An 11,276-nucleotide genomic window follows, 5' to 3' on the forward strand; every position below is an offset into this window, starting at 1 on the left:
GAGACCCAAGACAACATAGCATGACAAAAACACATGACAACACAGCATGGTAGCAACACAACAACAACATGGTAGAAACACAACATGGTAGCAGCACAATACATGGTACAAACATTACTGGGCACAGATAACAGCACAAAGGGCAAGAAGGAAGAGACAACAATACATCACGCGAAGCAGCCACAACTGTCAGTAAGAGTGTCCATGATTGAGTCTTTGAATGAAGAGATGGAGATGACAGTTTTTTTCTGCAGCTCGTTCCAGTCGCTAGCTGCAGCGAACTGAAAAGAGGAGCAACCCAGGGATGTATGTGGGATCTGAGGACACATGCCAAATCTTTTCAGTCTCCTGATGGGGAAAAGGCGTTGTCGTGCCCTCTTCATGACTTTGTTGGTGTGTTTGGACTAGAGGTCGACCGATTAATTAGGGCCGATTTCAAGTTTTCATAACAATCGGAAATTGGTATTTTTTTTTATATATATTTTTTTCCACCTTTATTTAACTAAGGCAAGTCAGTTAAGAACACATTCTTATTTTCAATTAAGGCCTAGGAATGGTGGGTTAACTGCCTTGTTCAGGGGCAGAACGACAGATTTTTACCTTGTCAGCTTAGGGATTTGTTTTTGCAACCTTCCAACGCTCTAACCACCTGCCTTACATTGTACTTCACGAGGAGCCTGCATGGCAGGCAAACTACCTGTTACATGAGGGCAGCAAGAGGCCAAGGTAAGTTGCTAGCTAGCATTAAACTTATCTTATAAAAAACAATCTTAACATAATCACTAGTTAACTACACATGGTTGATATTACTAGTTTATCTAGCATGTCCTGCGTTGCATATAAATCGATGCGGTGCCTGTTAATTTCACATCGAATCCCAGCCTACTTCGCCAAACGGGTGATGATTTAGCACTGTCGTTGCACCAAACCTAACCATAAACATCAATGCCTTTCTTTATAATCAATACACAAGCATATATTTTTAAACCTGCATATTTAGTTAATATTTTCTGCTAACATGAATTTGTTATAATTATGGAAATTGTGTCACTTCTCTTGCGTTCCGTGCAAGCAGCCAGGGTATATGCAGCAGTTTGGGCCGCCTGGCTCATTGCGAACTGTGTGTAGTCCATTTATACCTAACAAAGACCGTAATTAATTTGCCAGAATTGTACATAATTATGACATAACATTGAAGGTTGTACAATGTAACAGCAATATTTAGACTTAGGGATGCCACCCGTTAGATAAAATACGGAACGGTTCCGTATTTCACTGAAAGAATAAACGTTTTGTTTTCTAAATGATAGTTTCCGGATTTGACCATATCAATGACCAAAGGCTCATATTTCTGTGTGTTATTATGTTACAATTAAGTCTATGATTTGATATTTGATAGAGCAGTCTGACTGAGTGATGGTAGGCAGCAGCAGGCTTATAAGCATTCATTCAAACAGCTCTTTGGTGCATTTACCAGCAGCTCTTCGCTGTGCTTCACGGATTGAGCTGTTTATGACTTCAAGCCTATCAACTCCAAAGATTAGGCTGGTGTAACCAATGTGAAATGGCTAGCTAGTTAGCGGGGTGCACGCTAATAGCGTTTCAAACGTCACTCGCTCTGAGACTTGGAGTAGTTGTTTCCCTTGCTCTGCAAGGGCCGCGGCTTTTGTGGAGCGATGGGTAACGATGCTTCGAGGGTGGCTGTTGTCGATGTGTTCCTGGTTCGAGCCCAGGTAGGGACGAGGAGAAGGACGGAAGCTATACTGTTACACTGGCAATAAAGTGCCTATAAGAACATCCAATAGTCAAAGGTATATGAAATACAAATGATAGAGAGAAATTGTCCTATAATTCCTACAACCTAAAAATTCTTACCTGGGAATATTGAAGACTCATGTTAAAAGCAACCACCAGCTTTCATATGTTCTCATGTTACTTTCTTCTCCAACACTGTTTTTGCATTATTTAAACCAAATTGAACATGTTTCATTATTTATTCGAGGCTAAATGGATTTTATTTATGTATTATATTAAGCTAAAAGAAAAGTGTTAATTCAGTATTGTTGTAATTGTCATTATTACAAATACAAATAAAACAAAAAAAATATTATTTTAAATCGTCCGATCAATCGGTGGTAGCTTTTTTTGGTCCTCCAGTAATCGGAATTGGCGTTGAAAAAACATAATCGGTCGACCTCTAGTTTGGACCATGATTGTTTGTTGGTGATGTGGACACCAAGGAACTTGAAACTCTCGACTCGCTCCACTACAGCCCTGTCATTGTAAATGGGGGTGTGTTCGGCCCTCCTTTTCCTGTAGGCAATGATCATCTCCTTTGTCTTGTTTACATTGAGGGAACAAGGTCACTGCCAGGTCTCTGACCTCTTCTCTATAGGCTGTCTCATCGTTGTCGGTGATCAGGCCTACCACCGTTGTGTCATCAGCAAACTTAATGATGGTGTTGGAGTCATGCTTGTCCACGCAGTTGTGGGTGAACAGGGAGTACAGAAGTGGACTAAGCACGCACCCCTGAGGGGCCCCCGTGTTGAGAATCAACGTGGCAGATGTGTTGTTGCCTACCCATACCACCTGGGGGTTGGCCCGTCAGGAAGTCCAGTATCCAGTTGCAGAGGAAGGTGTTAAGTCCTAGGGTCCTTAGCTTAGGGCTTATCCTTATCCAAAAACGCATTTCAACAAGCAACGACTCATTTTCAACAACAATTTTTTGCCCTTTTTGTTCAATTCTTGGGCTTCACTGTTATCTACTCATCTTTTTTACTAACTGTGCTTGACTCACTTTCAGCTTCAAACACTTCTGCTTCAGCCATCTCAACCTCTCCTCCATCGAAGATTCATCTCCACAGAGAACGTGCCACCCTGCCCAAACTCATTTCCCCACAGCTGTAATCGCTGCCAAAGGTGATTCTAACATGTATTGACTCAAGGGTGTGAATACTTATGTAAATTATATTTCTGTATTTCATTTTCAATGCATTTGCTAAATGTTCTAAAAATATATGTCTTCACTTTGTCATTATGGGGTATTGTGTGTATATGGGTGAGAAAAGCCCCATCTCTATTTCATCCATTTTGAATTCAGGCTGTAACAACAAAATTTGGAATAAGTGAAGAGGTATGAATACTTTCTGAAGGCAATGTTAATTACTAAGACCATGTGGACAAATAAGATTCCTTTAATGCATGAATAAGAGCAAGACCAGAGTGCAGCAGCAGTTACCTGGCAAAGGCAATAATCTGGTATTCATGTAATTGAAGTTGTAGCGTGTAGTGTAGCAGTCGTCCATGACAACATCCCTGAGCCATCACACTACCTCGGTGATGATGAGTTACTATCAGAGGGAAGACTCACTATGCGGAGGTTGTCTCTCAAACATCATCCGACTAACAGCAGAATGCAGATATGGATGTACCCAGAGTTTTTCCAGGTCTGTAACTCAGTCAGGTGAAACTCCTGGCCCAATATATAACCCAACTGAGTGTGACCCGGAAGTAAAGCCTGTAAGCAGAGAATAAACAGGAAGTGAACTCACCCTCTCCTCCTCCTCCCTGAGGTCAGGCATGGTACTGATGCAGAGTGTTACAGCGGTGATGGCCACAAACACCACCGACAGAAAGGCAAAGATCTTCCCAGGAAGTCCAGATTGAGGGTTCTCCACCATGTCATGGAGACTGCGCATACACCCCGCCATGCGGCTCTCCTCCTCCTCCTCCTCCCCCCCCGCCCCGGGGGGCCCAAGCCCATCCTCACAGCTCTGGGGGGTCAGGGTGGTGGTGAGCTCTGCTTCCTCTTCCTCCATCCTAAGCTGCTCCTTGAGCTCCTCCTGTCTTATGCGTAGCTTCCTGAGGCAGCACCACTCCAACCTGGTGTCCTCCAGGCCCCAGTAGACAAGCTCCTCCTGGAAGGACAGGGCACACATCTCCCTCAGCAGTCGGAGCCGCCCTGCCGCCAGGAACGTCACAATGGTGCGGAACGCAGATGGGCTGCGGTCGAAGAAGAACTCCTGGCGCCCGTCGTCGTAGTCGTCACACACCTCCATGATCTCGTCCAATGAGCTGCAGCTCCTCAGCCGGCCCAGCCGCGTCAGAGGGAACTCCTCCAGAACGGACCAGGGGATACGGTACCTGGTGGGAGAGGAAAACATATGTTTCTGTGCCCGGTTTATATGCCTTTTAAACCTTGCACCAGAGGCCTCCCGAGTAGCGCAGCGGTCTAAGGCACTGCATCGCATTGATTATCGAGTTGAACACGACAACTCCTGATTCTGTGGGTACGGTACCTGATCCCGCCTACATTGATAACGGCTGACAGGTCGTTCTCCTCCTGCGCCTCATTGGGCCTCCGCAGCAGTCGCTGCCGTTTAAAGAACACACCCTTCTTAGTGACCACCTCCTGCTGGTTCTCCAGGGGGAAGTGGAAGGGCGTGAACTCTTTTTCTGTGCTGCCCGCTAGGAAGGCCACCTCCTGGTACATCCCTGCTGCTCCTCTGGGGGACCCTGGTTGGGAGGAAAGGGGTGGGGGGGGGGGGGGGGGGGGGGGGGTGTTTCACTGGCCGACTGGGTTGGCAGGGACCTCACCCATCCAGGAGCAGGGCTGGTCTCTGTGGAAACAAAGCAGAGGAAAGAAAGTTCTGCTTTTTTTCGAGAAGAACTCCACAGGTTTATTGGGACAAATTTGGTCAGAATCAAGGTTAAGCCGTTTCTAAAATCACTCTTCATACTCACTCTCTCATCACACCACAACAAGTCTTACATCAGCAGAAACCCTGATGCAGAGAGAGGAATTGGTTAAGTTGTGGTATTTAACATTGCTGAGGCCCTAAATGAGGTGCTTCTCTTTAAAGTATTGTTTATCAAGGTTCACTAAATTACAATAAATACAGACCAATTAACTGTGGAATTTCAACAAAGAAAATAAGTAACAGGTTGGATATACCAGAGTAAAACTTCCTGTGATTCATCTTTCATGGGCCATTGACTTAGTTTACAACAGAAAAAGGGCAATTCATTCTGCAGCATTAATGTCTTGTTTTAATCTTCTTCTTCCAATATATATTTTTTAGTTAGTATAACCATAGCTTCAACCAAAGAAACAAACCCCTAAGATGTGGCACTTTCTAATGGCACCTTCCAGTCTTAATACTGACAGAATGCAGCTCTGCGTAGTGAGGGTTAAATGATTCATACCAAGCCAAATGAGATCACAGTGAACTACTATCAGCCACAATACTCCTCTTCATGATTCAGCATTACACTAAAACTTGTCAGCTTCAATTAAGAGTAGTCATTCACGAGAGTGATCCGAACCTCAAAACCCCCGAGTGGCACAGTGGTCTAATGGTCTGCATCTTAGTGCAAGAGGCGTCACTACAGTCCCTGGTTCGAATTCAGTATGTATCCCATCCGGCCGTGATTGGGAGACCCATAGGGCGGCACACAAGTGCCCCAGCGTCGTCCGGGTTTGGCTGGGGTAGGCCGTCATTGTAAATAAGAATTTGTTCTTAACTGACTTCCCTTGTTAAATAAAATTAAAAATAGGACACTGACTGTTGGTGGATAAGAGGAAAACATTTCGAAATCTTTGAGAATGTATGTGTCCTTCATCAAACCCTAATCTCTCGTGTCCAATAATACAAGTCCACTCCAAAGTCTCCAGAGACCAGAGTGCTTTGATGAGGTATTGATTTATTGTGATGTATTTTACATTATATTTCTGCAGATGGGTGAAAATGTTTCAGTCAGGTCTACTGCAACTAAAGTAGAGCGCTGAAAGATGCTAGCCTAATGATAGAGATGACAGCCTAATGAGCTAGGGAGGAGACCTCAAACAGACTACAATGATTTTACCTACCTGTTACTCGTATGCATGAAAGACAACTGCAGATTTAGGAAACCCCAAAAAAGCCAGGTTGAGGAGTATCCATCGCCCGCTGATTAAACACAGTAAAATGTGTCAGTGCGCTCCAGTGCCTGGCTCGAGGGGAAGATAAGCTCCAGATAATATGTCACATCTTCTGCTGAAGCCTTGTGTTCTAATGTATTTACCACTTGGTTTACCACATTCTCTTTGGTTCATTTTACAATGTACAAAAGGGGGCACAAAAATGGGGATGGATCCATGGTCAAGTGCAGATAAATTAGTGTGTTTTTCCTATGGTGCGCATGTCCAGGGTTGGGTAGGTTACTTTCTAAATGTAATCCGATACTATACCAAACAAAAATATAAACGCAACATTTAACGATTTTAGTTACAGTTCATAAGGAAATCAGTCAATTGAAATAAATAAATTAGGCCCTAATCTATGCATTTCACATGACTGGGCAGGGGCGGAGCCAGGCCCAGCCAATCAGAATGAGTTTTGCCACAAAAAGGCTTTATTACAGACAGAAATACTTTTCAGTTTCGTCAGCTGTCCGGGTGGCTGATCTCAGACGATCCCGCAGGTGAAGAAGCAGGATGTGGAGGTCCTGGGCAGAAGTGGTTACACATGGTCTGCGGCTGTGAGGGTTGTTGGACATAGTGCCAAATTATCTAAAATGAAGTTTGAAGTGGCTTATGGTAGAGAAATGAACATTAAATTCCCTGGCAACAGCTCTGGTGGACATGCTACCTCAAAACACAATGCCATAAGTGTCTCAAGTTGTGACGAAACTGCACATTTTAGAGTGGCCTTTTATTGTCCCCAGTACAAGATGCACCTGTGTAATGATCATGCTGTTTAATCAGCTTCTTGATATTCCACACCTGTCAGGTGGATAGATTGTTATTGAGCATTTCTCCTTTATCTTGACAATGTGTGCACAAAATTTGAGAGAAATAAGCTTTTTGCACATATGAAACATTTCTGGGATCTCTAATTTCAGATCATAAAACCAACACTTTATTAAAAAGATTGGTGTTTCCAATGACAATCTGTGTGCATTGTGTGATTTTGACCAATTGTGAGTAGGCATTGCCTACTAATTGGTTGATGATGTCTTTGGAAATGCTTATCTTCATCTTTTTTACTACAAAACATAGAAATGCACCATTTTCACATATGTTCATGATTGGGTGGTGCTGGAGATTATGAATATGAAGTTGAACAATTTGGAAATTTCCCTTTAGAAGAATTAGAAGTGTTAGAAGAAAACAACCCATCAAGCACATTTGGTGTCATAGTGGTCTCTGACTTGTGGTCTGACTCACTCAAGTGGAACAAACACTCATTTACACCTTTTTTCAATGCTGAATTGAATGTCATCGACAAAACAGAAAAGGTGTCAATGTATTTTTTTTCTGCAAACATCCTACACATCAGATGTCATTGGTTAGCATGACATCTGTCTCTGGGGGCTCAGGTCCATAAATGCACAGAAAACCACCCCTGAGAGGAGGAGGTTATGAACTGTGACATAACACCCACAGACCATACAGTGCCATCATTTACAATCACAGGTGTAGGATCTTATATTTGATCACTTTTTGTGCTGAGAATTTTCCAGCTCCACAGGAAATGCAGATGAGCTTTGTGATTTACATAAATTCACTGAAAACCCACACGATTATATTAACAGTATTGCACTTTTCATGTAGCCTACTTTTGACCAGCTAATAGCCTAACCACTGATCAAACAACATTATGGACTAAACGTTCAAATGCCGTTGATGCAGGATTATTTTGCTACGACAATACTGGTCAAATGAAGATCCTACATCTGTATGATGGCAATAACGTAATCATACATATAGGGCCTTTGACTAGTCGTCAACATAATGAATGCTGAGACAGTAGCCTGGTCCCAGATCCGTTTGTGCCGTCTTGCTGGAAAACGAAGGATAGTACAATGCTTGGTCCTACATACAGGACTGCTGAGAGAGATGACTTTAAACTATAGGTAGCCTCTCTCCAGTTGTGCTCACCAGTGGTGACCGCTGGAGGGTCTACACTATCCTTCAACAACAAAATAGGTCCTGTGTAGTCTCTGTAGTACGATATTGTATCATAGCATTATGTCTACTCTACATATCCTGCCATACTGGAGTGACGTGGGCTTCCAGCTTAATCTGCGATGTCTAACAGTGCACGGATGGTTTGGGGAAGAAGATAATATCCATATTTGAACGAGTAAACTTTTATCGGCTGAGAACAGAGCATGGCTGCTGCGCTGACGACTTTCATAAATACACGTCATTACCATAAACATTCTGAAAGCCCAAAGAAGGGGTCATGAAAATCATCCGGCCTTTATTTAACTAGGCACGTCAGTTAAAAACAAATTCTTATTTTCAACAGCTAGGTAATTGTGACCTATTTATTCAGCCCTTTAATGAAAGCAATTATAAAATACACCAGGGAAAAGTAACAACGAAAAGGCAGATGAAGGTAGCCCTAATCTAGAGGGATTCTAAAAACATTTGCATCAGATTTGAGCCATCTAGTGGACCAATACTCGGAACAGTCCTGACCAACAGTCCTGACCCTTGCCAAGGTCCCGCATCTGCTATATCCCATGCGTCAAGCTGCATGTGGAGCTGGAGTACGTGGCTGTAAAAAGCATAGGAGAGTTCATCCTTACAGTCGTAGATGGGAGATGTACTTTCAAGGTGGAGAGGAGGATGACAACATCAAAATAGGACATTGTAACAGAAAATAGCCATTTTGGGAGGGATTCATACCCCACGAGGAAGACAAAACAGCTCCTGTAAAAAGAGCTTGATGGTCTATTCAAACAGAAAGGCATGAAATCTTTATTTGATTTGATTAAAAGTGCTGTACTTTGTTCATTTGCAAAAGGGCTTTAGAGAGAATGCAAAGTACAGTATCAGATACATAGTCTCAAGGTAGAGACTTAGAGGTTGTTTGATGCCTACTGAAATGTACAGTAGAGCACTTGTTTCTGTACAAGCATCGGTATGAGAAGTCCATCCACAATAACACTCTATTCTTCCATACATCGTTACACAACCACACAAAGGAGTGGCTGCTTTCCTACTGTTAGAACGTGATTTATGCAATGTGTGTGGTCTATAGTGGCTGTATCACGTCCTTCATGTAGTTTGGAAATAGTGCAGCTACAATGTCCAAGACACATTTCCCCCTTGAGGGCAATAATGTTTCTATCGCCTTTAGAATTAGTCTTGAAGGTAATTATTTATCTCTGCATGTACTCAGATATTACATGGACTGTCTGTGTGTGGTTCCAGGACATATAGGAAAAAAATGGGAGAGTACTGTCATGTGTAACATCATTAACCTCCCCAACCCCCTGTCCAGTCCACACATCAACAAGTGAATGAAATGTGGGAGGAATGCATAGACCTATATATAGATCCCATACAGGCAGTACAATGAGAGCCATTTGACAGGGTAGGAGCTGTTTTAAAAGGGTGTACAACCCATTGACTTGTATGAAACTCAATCACAGTTCATGATAGGTTCTAAAAAGGCTTAGCTGAGAGGGTGGAATTCAGTAGACTATAGAAATATTTTGTTTATTAATACAATTATAGCCCCATTTGTTTTGGGGTTATACAATTATTGATTATTGTCAATCAGAACGCTTGCACTGAGCCAAGACGGCCAAAAATCCAATATTCAAAGGCCTATATTTTAAATAAATCACCTATAGATTAATCTTATCTCGGAGACAACTTTAAACCTGGCTCTGTCAGATTTTGCACATCTTGCAAAAAAGAACCCGCTGCCATAGCCTACGGTGCTTTGGGATATGAGAGAGACACACCGTTGGACAAGTCGTTCATAGTAAGGAAAGGTTTCAAATGCATCCCAATTTCTTCCACACTGCATACATCGTGAATCAACATTCGCCTAGCCAGTTAATATGGATAGACATTAGATCATAGACACATTTGTGACCATAGCCGTCTAACCTAAGTGCGCCGCGCACTCCAACATTTAGAAAAATGGTATGGCTACAATGTAATAGATGCTGAATAAATATTGTTCAAAGTGTCTGTACAAACATTGAAATACCATTCATGATTACCACACCTACCCGCTGTGTTCGGTTTGTGTCCATCCGCAGAGAACTTCCCCACATTTCGATATCAATTATGAAAGCGCATATTGGTCAACATGAAATACATGCTCCAGTCGACTCCGTCCTCCGTATAAATGATCCTAACATGGTAATTGACTTTATACCAGGTGCACTCAATCCCAGGTAACGTCACGTGCTTTACTTCCGAATCATATGGAGCAAGTTTGAAGGTTCGGTAAACTTGCTGCACACCCGCATTAGCAAGATCAAGGGGAGAATAAAAAAGACTGAAAACTACTTTGATTGTTTTAAGTCGAATGAACTACAATAATTGCAAAAGAATCCGTCCAAATTCAACAAAATCACGAGAGAACAGTTGGAAAAAGACACCGCGGATTTGAGAAGAGCCCAGCGTGAATGATTGGGTGTTGCCGCTTTGTGATAACTCCAATTTGAGGGCTCTGCTCTGACTGTCTAGGATGCCGACAGAGACTACTCCGCTCACGCGCAAAATCGCGCTGCGCGGCTTGTGCCATGCTCTGCTTCTTCCCCGAATTGAATCCTGCTTCCAACAGCCATTTCAAGAAGCTCACACTGTGATTGCAGAAGAAAAAAATCATGAGGCATACACATGTTTAAATGCGCACAAATGAATGTATGCGCAGAAATAAAAAAATATAGGTTATACATAATTTGAGTTTGGAAAAAGATCGACGGGATAAACACAGCTAGGACTACTACAATGACGCTACTGTATTATTACATGGTTATAGGCTCCTCACGTTTTCCTATAATGGTGTAGGGCCTACCATAGGCTGTGGTGTAGGCCTATGAAATAAATGATTTCAGAGTGATTGTGCATACAATTTATGGAAAGTGAAAGATGAGGGGAAGTGAAGGAAGACTAGGCAGTTGGTCCTTCTTGATTGACTGGTGTGATGATAGGTGTCTCATTTACAAAGCAGGTAGCAGCCAGGCACAGCAATGCATCATTTGTCTGTTCATTTCAGTGCTAGTGTCTGTCACAACATATATCAGTACCATAGGACCCATCTGCGTCACAAGGCTGTAATTGCTTCATGTGTTTGAATGAAGAAACAATGCAAACGTGGTAATGATAACATCACTAATGAAGGTCTGATGGATGGACCTCTCTAGATGAACAGCCTAGTAACAGATGAGGGTCGACACAGGGCAGGTGATGACACTGGCTTACATTAGGCCTATTACAATTCTAATGTTTACATTGAGACTGTTATTCACCAGCACATCAT

General features: G+C 42.7%; 1 protein-coding gene across 1 annotated transcript in view; it reads right to left on the reverse strand.

Moving 5' to 3' along the window:
* The window catches only part of kcng2 (potassium voltage-gated channel, subfamily G, member 2), a 30,646-nt gene extending 20,069 nt beyond the window's left edge, over positions 1 to 10,577 (reverse strand). The window contains exons 1-3 of the mRNA XM_031788703.1: positions 10,018 to 10,577; positions 4,299 to 4,619; positions 3,552 to 4,143 (exon numbers count right to left, since the gene is read on the reverse strand). Coding sequence (XP_031644563.1) covers positions 3,552 to 4,143; positions 4,299 to 4,492 — 786 coding nt within the window. The 5' untranslated portion in view covers positions 4,493 to 4,619; positions 10,018 to 10,577. The remainder of the gene's footprint in view (positions 1 to 3,551; positions 4,144 to 4,298; positions 4,620 to 10,017) is intronic.
* Between the last annotated feature and the right edge of the window lie 699 nt (positions 10,578 to 11,276).

The sequence above is a fragment of the Oncorhynchus kisutch genome, linkage group LG14 (assembly GCF_002021735.2).
Source record: "Oncorhynchus kisutch isolate 150728-3 linkage group LG14, Okis_V2, whole genome shotgun sequence".
Lineage (NCBI taxonomy): Eukaryota > Metazoa > Chordata > Actinopteri > Salmoniformes > Salmonidae > Oncorhynchus > Oncorhynchus kisutch.